Genomic DNA, 19,660 nt, shown 5'->3' with positions numbered 1-19,660 from the left:
GATTGTTACTGTGTTGGCACCCTGATTGTTACTGTGTTGGCACCCTGATTGTTACTAGTGCTGACACCTTGATTGTTACTGTGTTGGCACCCTGATTGTTAGTTTGGGCACCCTGAGTGTTACTGTTTTGGCACCCTGACTGTTACTGTTTTGGCACCCTGATTGTTACTGTGTTGGCACCCTGATTGTTACTAGTGTTGGCACCCTGATTGTTAATGTTGGCACCCTGATTGTTACTGTGTTGGCACCCTGATTGTTACTAGTGTTGGAACACTGTTGCTGTGTTGGCACCCTGATTGTTACTAGTGTTGGCACCCTGATTGTTACTGTGATGGCACCCTGATTGTTACTAGTGTTGGCATCCTGATTGTTACTGTGTTGGCATCCTGATTGTTACTAAGTACTGGTGGTATTCTGTTACTAAGTACTGGTGGTATTCTGTTACTAAGTACTGTTGGTATTCTGTTACTAAGTACTGTTGGTATTCTGTTACTAAGTACTGTTGGTATTCTGTTACTAGTGTTTACTGTTGGTAAGGTCATTACCAATTATAGTTGAACTTGCTTGTTAATGACCTTGCTCAGCTGATACTGATATAGTTATAATTTAATTTTGCGTGCCAGTGATTGTTGCTTTATTATACTGTGATCTGATCAAGCTGAGTTGTCTCCGTCTTGGCACTAGTGCCTAAACTAATGCCACTTTTCTTCTTGCTTCTAGGAGTGCCAGGTAAGAAGTAAACCTGACACTGACTCTACAATGATACCACAAGTCAAGTGATTATGCCAACCATTTCATTATATATATAAATATATATATATATATATATATATATATATATATATATATATATATATATATATATATATATATATATATATATATATATATATATAATGCAATAATCGAGAACAAGCAATACAAAATGCAAAAAACCACGGGGGGAGTTTAATGGCAGCTTTAGGCCTCTCACGCTACCATCAACACATCAGGAGGTCGTAGGGCTGCAGAAGAAGTGGAAATTTTAAGTAAATACGGTGAGAGGAAGGAACTTTGAATGATTCAACAAAGTCGCTTCTGACCGTATTTACTTGTTATTCTTACTTTTTTTCAACACTGCAAGCTCCTGATGTGTTGTTGCAACATGAAAGGCCTGGCCTAGAGCTGTTATTCAAGTCCCTCCGTGGTTGTTAGGTGTGTATAATATATATATATATATATATATATATATATATATATATATATATATATATATATATATATATATATATATATATATATCTCACAGGACTGGGTGAGTGTCGTGGAGGTTCGTTAGGAGATATTGGAGTAAGAAATACACACGTTGGATGTCTTGGAGGTGTATAATTAAGAGAGTGTGCATGAATGGTATTCATTACCGACAAAAGCAAAAATTAGACACATGTGCAACATCTGGGTATCTTTACTGCAGACGTTTCACCATCCAGTTGCTTTATCAATACAGATTCTTGGACATAACTAGAAGACAGCAGGACTATATACAAAGATAGGTAATCACTCCCTCAGCCTTGGAGTTGGTGTGAAGAGCACCGTGGTAGTAGAGATTCTGGTGCACAGGCAAGAAGGCTGGCGCTTATATACTGGCGTCAGGTGGAAACGGGAGGGGTAGCAGGCGAGGGCATCGTCACTGATAGGCGGGATTCCCCAGTGGAAGTAGGTCATACCCGAGGCACGAGTTAATGGTGATGGTGGTAGTAGTGGCGGCGGCGGCAGTGACGACGGCAGCAGCAGGAGCAGTCGCCGCCACCGCCGTCGACGTCTGGGTTATGTAGATGTCCTCTGAACCAAGATTCCATGATGTTGCAGTGTCTGACAAGTTGTACATGAATGGTATACAATACTCACATGAGAAGCTGAGGGACTGATTACATCATCTTCTGTATATAGTTCTACTGTCTTCAAATTATGTCCTAGAATCTGTATTGATAAAGCCACTGGATGGCGAAACGTCTACAATAAAGATACCCAGATGTTGTACATGTCTAATTAAGAGAGTCTGCTATGCCTAGGGGGAAATTGAGGAAGAAAGCTGTGGCCTAAGGCTCACATGTGAGGGTCTCGTGACGTCATGGCTAGAAGGGACCCTTACTATAAGTAGCTGGGATTATCTAAGTATATTACACAAGTACACAGTAACACTACTGACATGGGCATGGGAACACAGGATCGAGTCCTAGTCAGTCGCAGTTTCGTTAATGATTCAAAATCACCTGTTTCGTAATTTCATTAATATATATATACCCACAGACCATCCGAATTGGTGTTTCCCTTCGACTTGCCGTCCCTGTTCTTGCCGAACACAGGTGTATTTGTGGCAGTGAAGCAGCAGATCGATTCGGGTACCATGGTCTTGTGTGCTGTAAATCCGAGGGAAAGATTGCAAGACATGAGGTTAATAACATTATCAAGAGGAGCCTCACAACAGCTGGATGCCCAGCAGTAAGGGAGCCACCCCAACTATGCAGATCTGATGGCAGCCAGAAGCGTCCAGATGGTATCACCCTTCAAGCTTGGACAGATGGTAAACAGGTGGTGTGGGACTACACATGTGCATCTACCTTGGCTGATACTTATCTCCAATACACCAGGGAGGAAGGAGGGGCAGCTGCCAGCTTCAGGGAGTCCCAAAAGTCTAGAAAATATGGAGAACTTGCCCCTCATTATATGTTTGTTTCCGTAGCTCGATCACTAGCGCACTCAGCTCACACACTGAGGTCCGAAGTTCGAATCTCCTCCAGTATGGCTGGAAAACATTAGGGACGTGTTTCCATAAGACACCTGCCATCCATGTTCACTAATCAGTAAAAAATGGGTACCTGGGAGTTAGTTAACTGGTGTGGGTCGCATCCTGGGACAAAACTGACCTAATTTGCCCGAAATGCATAGCATAACAAGTGGCTTTCTATATAGTAGTATGTCATTGATGTCAGCTATGGTCTGTATACCTTGTACATGTACTTGTAGTAAATAAAGATATTATTATTATTATTATTAATATAGGCTCAGAGACCCTTGGCTCATGGGAAAAGAGTGCATCTAACTTCCTTAAGGAGCTAGGCAAAAGACTCATCAGGGTAACTAGGGATCCCAGGGCAGCTAGTTTTCTGTTCCAGCGACTCAGCGCTGCTGTTCAGAGAGGTAATGCCTTCTGTATTTTGGGCATGCGCCCCAGCTCTGAGGAGCTTGATGAGATTTTCGCATTATAATCAGTGACAAACACGTAACAATATGTACTAGACTTGTATCTCTCACATCTCATGTACTGTATATGCCATCTGTATATCAACAATGTATCTCTTAAATCTTTGGTAAAAAAGAATGATAAGATGGGATGGCAGGGGAAGTGGAATATATATACATGGCTTCAGGAAAAAAAATCAAAATACATATACTTAAAGCCTTTTTATCCACTTCTCCGAGGCCATGGGTACCACAATTTACACCATCCTATATAAGCTACCTTTTCTAGACGTCCTCATTCACAAAGTAGATAACCTAAGATTTCAAGTTTACCGGAAACCTACCAATAAAAATGATCTCACACAATTCTATTCCAGTCAAGATACCAAGACCAAAAGAGGCATCATCATCGGATTCTTCCTGAGAGCATAATACCGCATTTGTAGTCCTGAGTTTCTTGACGAGGAATGTACATTCATTCACCAAACCTTCATTGATTTACATTTTCCTTCCTTTTTCATCGAAGACTGCAAGAAAAGAGCTCTTCAGATCATTAATTCTCCACGCACCAACACCACTCCCAACAAAGTTATAATTCTTCCCAACAGCCAGGTTGCACTGAACGTTTCTAAACTACTTTCACAAGCTAACACCAGAGTTACCATCGCTTCCAGCACTTCAATAAAGGATCTGACCAGTACAAAATCAAAGCACCACGAACCAGTCAACGCAGGAGTTTACACTATACCCTGTGGAGGCTGCGACAAGATTTATGTAGGTGAAACAGCAAGAAACCTCGACACCCGCCTCAATGAACACATTTACGCATGTAGGAACGATAACTTGAACAACGCCTGTGTACAACACCGAAATTCCACAAATCATCTCATGAAATTCAGGGACGCCCAACTAGTGATCAAAGAAACTAATTTCCGCAGACACAAGTGCCTTGAATCTTCACTAATAGCTGTTTCTAATACAATTAAACAAAACAAAGGCAGCTTCACCATCTCTGAAGTCTTAGCAAGAATCCTCCTGAAAACAGTAAACCCTGCCATCACATAGTCTCTCTTGTTAATACTACACAAGCACATTACAGAGAGTGAACACTGAAACAAGCTGCCTCTATCCAGTCTCCAATACAAATATTTGTCTAACCTATTTTTATGTTACCCAAGTAATAGCTTTTACATCCTTTTACTCATGTGCAAGTTAATTGTTCTACCATATTGTATCACTACTACTACTACAACTTATATTACTACCACTACTACTACTACTACCACTACCACTACTACTACCACTAGTATTGCACCTCACTCTGAGCCTATATATACCCTCTGTGTCCATGTACTGTTTGTAACAGCTTGATAAAGCTCCTGGAGAGCGAGACGTTGCCACAATAAAATGTCACATTAGTTGCAATTGTGTCCTTTTACTTTACATATATACATACATACACACACACACACACACACACACACACACACACACTCACACACACACACACACACACACACAGTTGGAAGTTGAAGACACAGATGAATCACAGGGATGTTAGGAAGTATTTCTTCAGCCACAGAGTAGTCAGTAAGTGGAATAGTTTGGGAAGCGATGTAGTGGAGGCAGGATCCATACATAGCTTTAAGCAGAGGTATGATAAAGCTCACGGTTCAGGGAGAGTGACCTAGTAGCGATCAGTGAAGAGGCGGGGCCAGGAGCTTGGACTCGACCCCCGCAACCTCAGCTAGATGAGTACATATATATTCACTGTCGACATTGAGGTAACTCATAATACAGATCAGTTAGAATAATGTTTGTGTACTTTATTTCTATAGTTACATCCAGCAGTAGAAGCATTATGGAAAATGATTTAAATATGGGCGCCTAGAAGGTTTAATAATTGTATTAGTTGCAATAACGTGAGGAAGTAGGATAACTAAGTACTATTATACACTAGAATGTATTAATGACAATATGGGTCATGAGTGATTAATGGCACCATACAAGTACAATATACCATCCCATTACGCTGGCATGTTATGCTCAATTACTACTCCTGTGTATTTACAATTCTTCAAAATTCCTGATGCAGCAGTCATCAGTGTTTTATGTGTGTGTGTATTCAGGAGTTTATGGGTCTCATACGTCAATATAAACAAGATACAAACACGAGGAGCTATGTATAACAATGTTTAACATGACCATTTATTACAACACAACAAATCTATTACCTTTACTGTCTCTTATTTCTGAACTTATCTTAGTTGAACAATGATATATAAACTTCAAAATGAGAGGAATTTTAAAGCCAAGAATAGCTATATAGTGTTGTCTCGGGCAAGGTAAGTGGATGTCTTGCCACAAGTCAGGCAGGAATGGTTAACTCGCATCTGTGCTGCACAGCATGATATGCCATGTCAGTCTCATCTAGATACTAGTACTGCGTAGTACTTGTAACATTACGTTACATGTATCCTCAATAGAAGGATGGGACTAGTTCAAACTGTGTAGGGCAGTGAGCGAGCTAGTTGTACAGTGATGTAACTGTGCCATCTGGTGCCCTGTTCTTCCTAAAAAAAAAAAAAAACACCGACTTCAGCCATTAGTTTGATCCAGTTGCTGCTGAGCAAGTCTGGCTTGGTAGAAGAGGTCGTGATGTCGATGTTTCTTGTGTGAGCGGATAGTGGACGGGTCACTGGCCCGATACGGACAGTAGGGACACTGATAGGGTCTCTCTCCAGTATGGGTACGGACGTGACGCTTGAGGTCATCGCTAGTGCGACTACGGTGGTCGCAGTACGTACACAGGTAAGGCCTCTCGCCGGTGTGCGTTCTAAGATGCAACTTAAGTTTGTCACTTCGGCTGCACACTTTGCCACAAAGAGGACACGTTACCTTGGCCTTGCCTGCCACAGCCCCCACCCTGCTCAGCTGTCCCAACCACTGCCGACACTGAAAAAGTGGGAGAACAAGAGGTTATGGAAGAGCACCAACGCACCGTGCCCACCCAACAATAACACCACCACAAACTATAACACCTATACCACTAATATCTCTAGTATACCACATTATACCTGCAACTTTCATAAAGAAACAAAACAGAACAAACAGGGAAACCACCAATAAACGTCATATCAAACAGAAATTAACGCCAAAGAATTTTCTCTTACAATAGAACATGTGTCAGACACAGGATAATTAAACTACTAATACAACTATTACTATCATTAGTGTATCAGGCAAATGACACTTAAACTACCACTAGTACTAGTACTACTATCAGTGGTGTCAGGCAGACGATAGTTATACTATTACCAATATCACGTGTGTAAGGAACAAGATAAACTACTACTACCGTTACCAGTGTGTGTGTGTGTGTGTGTGTGTGTGTGTGTGTGTGTGTGTGTGTGTGTGTGTGTGTGTGTGTGTGTGTGTGTGTGTGTGTGTGTGTGTGTGTGTGTGTGTGTGTGTGTGTGTGTGTGTGTGTGACACAGGTCAATAACAGTCTTGAGTGTTGTACAGACACCATCATAACACTCAGTCATCTTAGAAGTCAGGTCATGTTAAGAGACTAACATCAATTATTATTACCAGTAACAATATTACACTAGACCAGTGTCACACTAGACCAGTGTCACACTAGACCAGTGTCACACTAGACCAGTGTCACACTAGACCAGTGTCACACTAGACCAGTGTCACACTAGACCAGTATCACACTAGACCAGTATCACACTAGACCAGTGTCACACTAGACCAGTGTCACACTAGACCAGTGTCACACTAGACCAGTGTCACACTAGACCAGTATCACACTAGACCAGTATCACACTAGACCAGTGTCACACTAGACCAGTGTCACACTAGACCAGTGTCACACTAGACCAGTATCACACTAGACCAGTGTCACACTAGACCAGTGTCACACTAGACCAGTATCACACTAGACCAGTGTCACACTAGACCAGTGTCACACTAGACCAGTGTCACACTAGACCAGTGTCACACTAGACCAGTGTCACACTAGACCAGTGTCACACTAGACCAGTGTCACACTAGACCAGTATCACACTAGACCAGTATCACACTAGACCAGTATCACACTAGACCAGTGTCACACTAGACCAGTATCACACTAGACCAGTATCACACTAGACCAGTGTCACACTAGACCAGTATCACACTAGACCAGTATCACACTAGACCAGTATCACACTAGACCAGTATCACACTAGACCAGTATCACACTAGACCAGTGTCACACTAGACCAGTATCACACTAGACCAGTATCACACTAGACCAGTATCACACTAGACCAGTATCACACTAGACCAGTGTCACACTAGACCAGTATCACACTAGACCAGTATCACACTAGACCAGTATCACACTAGACCAGTATCACACTAGACCAGTATCACACTAGACCAGTGTCACACTAGACCAGTATCACACCAGACCAGTGTCACACTAGACCAGTATCACACTAGACCAGTATCACACTAGACCAGTATCACACTAGACCAGTATCACACTAGACCAGTATCACACTAGACCAGTATCACACCAGACCAGTATCACACTAGACCGGTATCACACTAGACCAGTATCACACTAGACCAGTATTACACTAGACCAGTATCACACTAGACCAGTATCACACTAGACCAGTATTACACTAGACCAGTATCACACTAGACCAGTATCACACAAGACCAGTATCACACTAGACCGGTATCACACTAGACCAGTATCACACTAAAACAGTATTACACTAGACCAGTATCACACCAGACCAGTATCACACTAGACCAGTATCACACTAGACCAGTATTACACTAGACGAGTATTGCACTACACGAGTATTACACTAGACCAGTATCACACTAGACCAGTATCACACTAGACCAGTATCGCACTAGACCAGCATAACACTTGACGAGTATTACACTAGACCAGTATCACACTAGACCAGTATCACACTAGACCAGTATCACACAAGACGAGTATTACACTAGACGAGTATTACACTAGACCAGTTTCACACTAGACCAGTATCACACTAGACCAGCATAACACTAGACCAGTATCACACTAGACCAGTATCACACTAGACCAGTATCACACTACAACAGTATTACACTAGACCAGTATCACACTAGACCAGTATCACACTAGACCAGTATCACACTAGACCAGTATCACACTAGACGAGTATTACACTAGACGAGTATTACACTAGACCAGTATCACACTAGACCAGTATCACACTAGACCAGTATCACAATAGACCAGAATCACACTAGACCAGTATCACACTAGACCAGTATTACACTAGACCAGTAACACATTAGACCAGTATCACACTAGACCAGTATTACACTAGACCAGTATCACACTACACCAGTATCACACTAGACCAGTATCACACTAGACCAGTATCACAATAGACCAGAATCACACTAGACCAGTATCACACTAGACCAGTATTACACTAGACCAGTATCACACTAGACCAGTAACACACTAGACCAGTATCACAATAGACCAGAATCACACTAGACCAGTATCACACTAGACCAGAATTACACTAGACCAGTAACACATTAGACCAGTATCACACTAGACCAGTATTACACTAGACCAGTATCACACTAGACCAGTATCACACTTGACCAGTATCACACTACACCAGTATCACACTAGACCAGTATCACACAAGACGAGTATTACACTAGACCAGTTTCACACTAGACCAGTTTCACACTAGACCAGTATCACACTAGACCAGTATCACACCAGACCAGTATCACAAAAGACGAGTATTACACTAGACGAGTATTACACTAGACCAGTATCACACTAGACAAGTATCACACTAGACCAGTATCACACAAGACGAGTATTACACTAGACCAGTTTCACACTAGACCAGTTTCACACTAGACCAGTATCACACTAGACCAGTATCACACTAGACCAGTATCACACTAGACCAGCATAACACTAGACCAGTATCACACTAGACCAGTATCACACTAGACCAGTATCACACTAGACCAGTATCACACTAGACCAGTATCACACTACAACAGTATTACACTAGACCAGTATCACACTAGACCAGTATCACACTAGACCAGTATCACACTAGACCAGTATCACACTAGACCAGTATCACACTAGACCAGTATCACACTAGACCAGTATCACACTAGACCAGTATCACACTAGACCAGTAATACACTAGACCAGTATCACACTAGACCAGTATCACACCAGACCAGTATCACACTACAACAGTATTACACTAGACCAGTATCACACTAGACCAGTAATACACTAGACCAGTATCACACTAGACCAGTATCACACTAGACCAGTATCACACTAGACCAGTATCACACTAGACCAGTATCACACTAGACCAGTATCACACTAGACCAGCATCACAATAGACCAGAATCACACTAGACCAGTATCACACTAGACCAGTAACACATTAGACCAGTATCACATTAGACCAGTATTACACTAGACCAGTATCACACTAGACCAGTATCACACTAGACCAGTATCACACTAGACCAGTATCACACTAGACCAGTATCACACTAGACCAGTATCACACTAGACCAGAATCACACTAGACCAGTATCACACTAGACCAGTAACACATTAGACCAGTATCACACTACACCAGTATTACACTAGACCAGTATTACACTAGACCAGTATCACACTAGACCAGTATCACACTAGACCAGTATCACACTAGACCAGTATCACACTAGACCAGTATCACACTAGACCAGCATCAAACTAGACCAGTATCACACTAGACCAGTATCACACTAGACCAGTATCACACCAGACCAGTATCACACTAGACCAGTATTACACTAGACCAGTATCACACTAGACCAGTATCACACTACAACAGTATTACACTAGACCAGTATCACACCAGACCAGTATCACACTAGACCAGTATCACACTAGACCGGAATCACACTAGACCAGTATCACACTAGACCAGTATTACACTAGACCAGTATCACACTAGACCAGTATTACACTAGACCAGTATCACACCAGACCAGTATCACACTAGACCAGCATCACACTAGACCGGAATCACACTAGACCAGTATCACACTAGACCAGTATTACACTAGACCAGTATCACACTAGACCAGTATCACACCAGACCAGTATCACACTAGACCGGTATCACACTAGACCAGTGTCACACTAGACCAGTATTACACTAGACCAGTATCACACTAGACCAGTATTACACCAGACCAGTATCACACCAGACCAGTATCACACTAGACCAGTATCACACTAGACCAGTATTACACTAGACCAGTATTACACTAGACCAGTATCACACCAGACCAGTATCACACTAGACCAGTATCACACTAGACCTTTATCACACTAGACCAGTATCACAATAGACCAGTATCACACTAGACCGGTATCACACTAGACCAGTATCACACTAGACCAGTATCACACTAGACCAGTATCACACTAGACCAATATCACACTAGACCAGTATCACACTAGAGCAGTATCACACTAGACCAGTATCACACTAGACCAGTATCACACTAGAAGAGTATCAAACTAGACCAGCATCACACTAGACCAGTATCACACTAGACCAGTATCACACTAGACCAGAATCACACTAGACCAGTATCACACTAGACCAGTATCACACTAGACCAGTATCACACTAGACCAGTATCACACTAGACCAGTATCACACTAGACCAGTATCACACTAGACCAATATCACACTAGACCAGTATCACACTAGAGCAGTATCACACTAGACCAGTATCACACTAGACCAGTATCACACTAGACCAGTATCACACTAGACCAGTATCACACTAGACCAGTATCACACTAGACCAATATCACACTAGACCAGTATCACACTAGACCAGTATCACACTAGACCAGTATCACACTAGACCAGCATCACACTAGACCAGCATCACACTAGACCAGTATCACACTAGACCAGCATCACACTAGACCAGTATCACACTAGACCAGTATCACACTAGAAGAGTATCACACTAGACCAGCATCACACTAGAGCAGTATCACACTAGAGCAGTATCACACTAGACCAGCATCACACTAGAGCAGTATCACACTAGAGCAGTATCACACTAGAGCAGTATCACACTAGAGCAGTATCACACTAGAGCAGTAACTCACACTAGAGCAGTATCACACTAGAGCATTATCACACTAGAGCAGTATCACACTAGAGCAGTATCACACTAGAGCAGTAACTCATACTAGAGCAGTATCACACTAGAGCAGTATCACACTAGAGCAGTATTACACTAGAGCAGTATCACACTAGAGCAGTAACTCACACTAGAGCAGTATCACACTAGAGCAGCATCACACTAGAGCAGTATCACACTAGAGCAGTATCACACAAGAGCAGTATCACACTAGAGCAGTAACTCACACTAGAGCAGTAACTCACACTAGAGCAGTATCACACAAGAGCAGTATCACACTAGAGCAGTAACTCACACTAGAGCAGTATCACACTAGAGCAGTATCACACTTGAGCAGTATCACACAAGAGCAGTATCACACTAGAGCAGTAACTCACACTAGAGCAGTAACTCACACTAGAGCAGTATCACACTAGAGCAGTAACTCACACTAGAGCAGTATCACACTAGAGCAGTATCACACTAGAGCAGTATCACACTAGAGCAGTAACTCACACTAGAGCAGTATCACACTAGAGCAGTATCACACTAGAGCAGTAACTCACACTAGAGCATTATCACACTAGAGCAGCATCACACTAGAGCAGTATCACACTAGATCAGTAACTCACACTAGATCAGTAACTCACACTAGAGCAGTATCACACTAGAGCAGTATCACACTAGAGCAGTAACTCACACTAGAGCAGTATCACACTAGAGCAGTATCACACTAGAGCAGTATCACACTAGAGCAGTAACTCACACTAGAGCAGTATCACACTAGAGCAGTAACTCACACTAGAGCAGTATCACACTAGAGCAGTAACTCACACTAGAGCAGTATCACACTAGAGCAGTATCACACTAGGTAGGTTGGTAGACAGCAACCACCCAGGGAGGTACTACCATCCTGTGGTAGTAAGATGGTAGACAACAACCACCCAGGGAGGTACTACCGTCCTGTGATAGTAGGTTGGAAGACAACAACCACCCAGGGAGGTACTACCAACCTGTGATAGTAGGTTGGTAGACAGCAACCACCCAGGGGGGTACTACCCTCACGTGGTAGTAGGATGGTAGACAGCAACCGCCCAGGAAGGTACTACCTTCCTGTGGTAGTAGGCTGATATACAGCAACCACCCAGGGAGCTATTACCGTCCTGTGGTAGTAGGTTGGTAGACAGTAACCACCCAGGGAGGTACTACCGTCCTGTGGTAGTAGGTTGGTAGACAGCAACCAGCAAGGGAGGTACTACCGTCCTGTGGTAGTAGGTTGGCAGACAGCAACCACCCAGGGAGGTACTACCATCCTGTGGTAGGAGGATGGTAGACAGCAACCACGCAGGGAGGTACTACCATCCTGTGGTAGGATGGTAGACAGCAACCACCCAGGGAGGTACCACCGTCCTGTGGTAGTAGGTTGGTAGACAGCAACCACCCAGGGAGGTACTACCCTCCTGTGGGAGTAGGTTGGTAGACAGCAACCACCCAGGGAGGTACTACCATCCTGTGGTAGTAGGTTGGTAGACAGCAACCACCCAGGGAGGTACTACCATCCTGTGGTAGTAGGATGGTAGACAGCAACCACCCAGGGAGGTACCACCGTCCTGTGGTAGTAGGTTGGTAGACAGCAACCACCCAGGAAGGTACTACCGTCCTGTGGTAGTAGGATGGTAGACAGCTACCACCCAGGGAGGTACTACCGTCCTGTGGTAGTAAGCTGGTAGACAGCTACCACCCAGGGAGGTACTACCGTCCTGTGGCAGTAGGTTGGTAGACAGCAACCACCCAGGGAGGTACTACCATCCTGTGGTAGTAGGTTGGTAGACAGCAACCACCCAGGGAGGTATTACCATCCTGTGGTAGTAGGTTGGTAGACAGCAACCACCCAGGGAGGTACTACCCTCCTGTGGGAGTAGGTTGGTAGACAGCAACCACCCAGGGAGGTACTACCATCCTGTGGTAGTAGGTTGGTAGACAGCAACCGCCCAGGGAGGTATTACCATCCTGTGGTAGTAGGTTTGTAGACAGCAACCACCCAGGGAGGTACTACCATCCTGTGGTAGTAGGATGGTAGACAGCAACCACCCAGGGAGGTACCACCGTCCTGTGGTAGTACGTTGGTAGACAGCTACCACCCAGGAAGGTACTGCCGTCCTGTGGTGGTAGGCTGGTAGACAGCTACCACCCAGGGAGGTACTGCCGTCCTGTGGTGGTAGGCTGGTAGACAGCTACCACCCAGGGAGGTACTGCCGTCCTGTGGTGGTAGGCTGGTAGACAGCTACCACCCAGGGAGGTACTGCCGTCCTGTGGTGGTAGGTTGGTAGACAGCAACCACCCAGGGAGGTACTACCATCCTGTGTTAGTAGGATCGTAGACAGGAACCACCCAGTGAGGCACTACCATCCTGTGGTAGTAGGTTGGTAGACAACAACCACACAGGGAGATACTACCATCCTGTGGTAGAAGGTTGGTAGACAGCAACCACCCGAGGAGGTACTACCGTCCTGTGGTAGTAGGTTGGTAGACAGCAACCACCCAGGGAGGTACTACCATCCTGTGTTAGTAGGATCGTAGACAGGAACCACCCAGTGAGGCACTACCATCCTGTGGTAGTAGGTTGGTAGACAGCAACCACACAGGGAGGTACTACCGTCCTGTGGTAGAAGGTTGGTAGACAGCAACCACCCGGGGAGGTACTACCGTCCTGTGGTAGTAGGTTGGAAGACAGCAACCACCCAGGGACTTACTACCATCCTGTGGTAGAAGGTTGGCAGACAGCAACCACCCAGGGAGGTACTACCATCCTGTGTTAATAGGTTGGGAGACAGCAACCACCCAGGGAGGTACTACCATCCTGTGTTAGTAGGATGGTAGACAGCAACCACCCAGGTAGGTACTACCATCCTGTGGTAGTAGGTTGGTAGACAGCAAGCACCCAGGGAGGTATTACCATCCTGTGGTAGTAGGTTAGACAGCAACCACCCAGGGAGGTACTACCATCCTGTGGTAGTAGGATGGTAGACAGCAACCACCCAGTGAGGCACTACCATCCTGTGGTAGTAGGTTGGTAGACAGAAACCACACAGCGAGGTACTACCGTCCTATGGTATTAAGTTGGTAAACAGCAACCACCCAGGGAGGTACTACCATCCTGTGGTAGTAGGTTGGTAGACAGCAATCACCCAGGGAGGTACTACCGTCCTGTGTAAGTAGGTTGGTAGACAGGAACCACCCACTGAGATACTACCATCCTGTGGATGTAGGTTGGTAGACAGCAACCACCCAGTGAGGCACTACCATCCTGTGGTAGTAGGTAAGTAGACAGAAACCACACAGGGAGGTACTACCGTCCTATGGTATTAAGTTGGTAGACAACAACCACCCAAGGAGGTACTACCATCCTGTGGTAGAAGGTTAGTAGACAGCAACCACCCAGGGAGGTACTACCATCCTGTGGTAGTAGGATGGTAGACAGCAACCACCCAGTGAGGCACTACCATCCTGTGGTAGTAGGTTGGTACACAGAAACCACACAGGGAGGTACTACCGTCCTATGGTATTAAGTTGGTAGACAGCACCCACCCAGGGAGGTACTACCATCCTGTGGTAGTAGGTTGGTAGACAGCAACCACCCAGGGAGGTACTACCATCCTCTGGTAGTAGGTTGTTAGACAACTACCACCCAGGGAGGTACCACCGTCCTGTGGTAGTAGGTTGGTAGACAGCAACCACCCAGCGAGGTAGTACCATCCTGTGGTAGTAGGTTGGTTGGTAGACAGCAACCACCCACTGAGATACTACCATCCTGTGGATGTAGGTTGGTTGACAGCAACCACCCAGGGAGGTACTGCCGTCCTGTGGTAGTAGGTCGGTAGACAGCAACCACCCAGGGAGGTACTACCATCCTGTGGTAGTAGGTTGGTAGACAGGAACCCCCCAGGGAGGTACTACCACCCTGTGGTAGTAGGATGGTAGACAGCAACCACCCAGGGAGGTACTACCACCCTGTGGTAGTAGGATGGTAGACAGCAACCACCCAGGGAGGTAATACCGTACTATGGTAGTAGGTTGGTAGACAGCAACCCCCCAGGGAGGTACTACCACCCTGTGGTAGTAGGTTGATAGACAGCAACCACCCAGGGAGATACTACCATCCTCTGGTAGTAGGTTGTTAGACAACTACCACCCAGGGAGATACCACCGTCCTGTGGTAGTAGGTTGGTAGACAGCAACCACCCAGCGAGGTAGTACCATCCTGTGGTAGTAGGTTGGTAGATAGCAACCACCCAGGAGGTACTACGATCCTGTGTAAGACAGTAGACAATCACCCAGGGAGGTACTACCATCCTGTGTTAGTAAGATAGTAGACAATAACCACCCAAGGAGGTACTACCAGTCTGTGGTAGTAAGATAGTAGACAATAACCACCCAAGGAGGTACTACCATCCTGTGGTAGTAAGATAGTAGACAATAACCACCCAAGGAGGTACTACCATTCTGTGGTAGTAAGATAGTAGACAACCACCCAAGGAGGTACTACCATCCTGTGGTAGTAAGATAGTAAACAACCACCCAGGGAGGTACTACCGTCCTGTGGTAGTACGATAGTAGACAACCACCCAAGGAGGTACTACCATCCTGTGGTAGTAAGATAGTAGACAACAATCATCCAGGGAGGTACTACCATCCTGTGGTAGTAAGATAGTAGACAACAAACACCCAGGGAGGTACTACCATCCTGTGTTAGTAAGATAGTAGACAACCATCCAGGGAGGTACTACCATCCTGTGTTAGTAAGATAGTAGACAATCATCCAGGGAGGTACTACTATCCTGTGTTAGTAAGATAGTAGACAACCATGCTGTGGTAGTAAGATAGTAGACAACCACCCAGGGAGGTACTACCATCCTGTGGTAGTAAGATAGTAGACAACCATCCAGGGAGGTACTACCATCCTGTGGTAGTAAGATAGTAGACAACAAACACCCAGGGAGGTACTACCATCCTGTGGTAGTAAGATAGTAGACAACCATCCAGGGAGGTACTACCATCCTGTGGTAGTAAGATAGTAGACAACCATCCAGGGAGGTACTACCATCCTGTGGTAGTAAGATAGTAGGCAACCATCCAGGGAGGTACTACCATCCAGTGTTAGTAAGATAGTAGACAACCATCCAGGGAGGTACTACCATCCTGTGGTAGTAAGATAGTAGACAACCATCCAGGGAGGTACTACCATCCTGTGGTAGTAAGATAGTAGACAACCATCCAGTGTTAGTAAGATAGTAGACAACCATCCAGGGAGGTACTACCATCCTGTGTTAGTAAGATAGTAGTCAACAACCATCCAGGGAGGTACTACCATCCTGTGGTAGTAAGATAGTAGACAACCATCCAGGGAGGTACTACCATCCTGTTGTAGTAAGATAGTAGTTAACAACCATCCAGGGAGGTACTACCATCCTGTGGTAGTAAGATAGTAGTCAACAACCATCCAGGGATGTACTACCATCCTGTGTTAGTAAGATAGTAGACAACCATCCAGGGAGGTACTACCATCCTGTGGTAGTAAGATAGTAGTCAACAACCATCCAGGGAGGTACTACCATCCTGTGGTAGTAAGATAGTAGACAACCATCCAGGGAGGTACTACCATCCTGTGGTAGTAAGATAGTAGACAACCATCCAGGGAGGTACTACCATCCTGTGGTAGTAAGATAGTAGACAACCATCCAGGGAGGTACTACCATCCTGTGGTAGTAAGATAGTAGCCAACCATCCAGGGAGGTACTACCATCCTGTGGTAGTAAGATAGTAGACAACCATCCAGGGAGGTACTACCATCCTGTGGTACTAAGATAGTAGACAACCATCCAGGGAGGTACTACCATCCTGTGGTAGTAAGATAGTAGCCAACCATCCAGGGAGGTACTACCATCCTGTGGTAGTAAGATAGTAGACAACCATCCAGGGAGGTACTACCATCCTGCTAAATGAGTGTGAAATGATGACTAATAACACAATATTAGAATTGCTGGTGTTTTTTGTGTCTGATAAACACATAACATAACAGGTACACTCTGCTACATCTTACACTTAAGTCACACTATACATACACCTACACATGCATGTACACACATCTGAGTTATCTCCTATTTTCTTAATAATTCTTGCTCTTATTTAGTTCCTTTCGTCTCCATGAAGAAGTGGAGAAGACTGCTTCCTCCATCAGTCATGCCTGTCGTAAGAGGCGAGTAAAATACCGGGAGCAAGGGGCTAGTAACCCCTTTTCCTGTATTAATTACTAAATGTAAAAATTACTTTATAAAGATGGGATGTTTAAATGTGCATGGATATACTGCAGATAAGAGATGATTGTGAATGTTATGAATGAAATGAAGCTGGATGTTCTATCTCTAAGTGAAACAAAGGTGAAGATTGTAAGAGATTATGTTTGGTATATCTGAGTTACGACTAAGAAAGGAGCAGCAATAATGCTGAGTGATCAGTAATGGCAGGGGAAAAAAAACATGTAAATATGTATATTCAAGATTATATGAATTAAAATAAAGGTTTGATGTAAAAAGTGGGTTATATTTAATGTTTATGCACCTAGAAGAGAGACAAGAGAGATATTTTGGGATATTTTAAGCAAGAATTTAAGGCGTTTTAAACAGATTAAGTGAATGTGGTGGGGGACCTAAATACTAAAATGGGAAAAACTTCTGTAGAGGGCAAATCATGTAAGTTTTGGGTGCCAGGGATAAAGCATAATGGGGAGGCTTTTAATTTATCTTCGTATAGAAAGAAGTTTGGTAATAGGCATTTTACGAACAAGATGAGTACATGAGATATGATACAGGGCAAAACGGCAATAGCTTGTTGGACTGTGTATTAGTGGATAAAAGGTTGATGGGTAAACTTCTGGATGTGCATGTTTATACAGGAACAACGCATAAAACAGATGACTTAGATGTAGCTACAGTGAGATTAAGAGGTAGATGGGGTACAAAAACAATAACATCAGCAAATAAGAGAGAGGTGAAAGTTTATAAACTAGAGGAGGAGGCAGTTAGGTTGAGATATAAATAACTATTGGTAAAAAATATGGGCTAGTGAGAGTAATGGTAATGAGGTTGAACAAGTATGGGGTAGATTTAAGGATGCAGTGTTAAAGTGTTGAGCAGAAGTTTGTGGATATGGGAGGGAAGAGCGACTGATGAAATGAGGTAGAGAGAGGAGCAGTAAGAGAGAAGAAGCGAGTATATGAGAGGCTTTTACAAAGCAGGAGTGATATAAGGAATGTGGAGAATATGCACAGTAAAAGAGAGATTAAGAGTGGAGAGGGAGTGTAAAAGACAGGTTAAGAGTGAAGAGGGAGTGTAAAAGACAGGTTAAGAGTGAAGAGGGAGTGTAAAAGACAGGTTAAGAGTGGAGAGGGAGTGTAAAAGACAGGTTAAGAGTGAAGAGGGAGTGTAAAAGACAGGTTAAGAGTGAAGAGGGAGTGTAAAAGACAGGTTAAGAGTGAAGAGGGAGTGTAAAAGACAGGTTAAGAGTGAAGAGGGAATGTAAAAGACAGGTTAAGAGTGGAGAGGGAGTGTAAAAGACAGGTTAAGAGTGAAGAGGGAGTGTAAAAGACAGGTTAAGAGTGGAGAGGGAGTGTAAAAGACAGGTTAAGAGTGGAGAGGGAGTGTAAAAGGAGAGTAAATGAGAGATTTGGTAAGGTTCTGTGAACAGATTTTCAACGAATGGATTTAACAGTTAAAAACAAGAGGGAAGTTATTAGACAGGAAGCAAGAGGGAATATTTTGAGCAGTTAAATGTTGATGAAGAGACAGAGGCAATAATTTTATGCACTGGTCAGGGAGGTGTAACATCTTTCAGGAGTGAAGAACCACAAGTATGTGGGAGATGTATGTGGGAGTGAAGAACTACAAGTATGTGGAGGAGATGTATGTGGGAGTGAAGAACCCCAAGTATGTGGGAGTGAAGAACTACAAGTGTGTAGGAGAGATGTATGTGGGAGTAAAGAACTACAAGTATGTGGAGGAGATGTATGTGGGAGTGAAGAACCCCAAGTATGTGGGAGTGAAGAACTACAAGTATGTGGGAGAGATGTATGTGGGAGTAAAGAACCACAAGTATGTGGGAGAGGTGTATGAGACAG

The 19,660-nt window shown here is 44.2% G+C and overlaps 1 protein-coding gene across 5 annotated transcripts in view; it reads right to left on the bottom strand.

Moving 5' to 3' along the window:
- Window positions 1-19,660, bottom strand: part of LOC128703657 (protein tramtrack, beta isoform) — a gene marked incomplete at its 5' end in the record, with an annotated part of 506,533 nt that overhangs the window by 103,771 nt on the left and 383,102 nt on the right. Inside the window, 1 exon segment of one of the 5 annotated variants that reach the window (XM_070101375.1) lies at window positions 5,034-6,177. Within the exon segment in view, the coding sequence (XP_069957476.1) occupies window positions 5,821-6,177 (357 nt within the window). 5 annotated transcript variants of the gene reach the window in all.

The sequence above is a fragment of the Cherax quadricarinatus genome, chromosome 76 (assembly GCF_038502225.1).
Source record: "Cherax quadricarinatus isolate ZL_2023a chromosome 76, ASM3850222v1, whole genome shotgun sequence".
Taxonomy (NCBI): domain Eukaryota; kingdom Metazoa; phylum Arthropoda; class Malacostraca; order Decapoda; family Parastacidae; genus Cherax; species Cherax quadricarinatus.
Note: the sequence above shows the minus strand (reverse complement) of the source record. Positions and strands in the feature narration are given on the sequence as shown.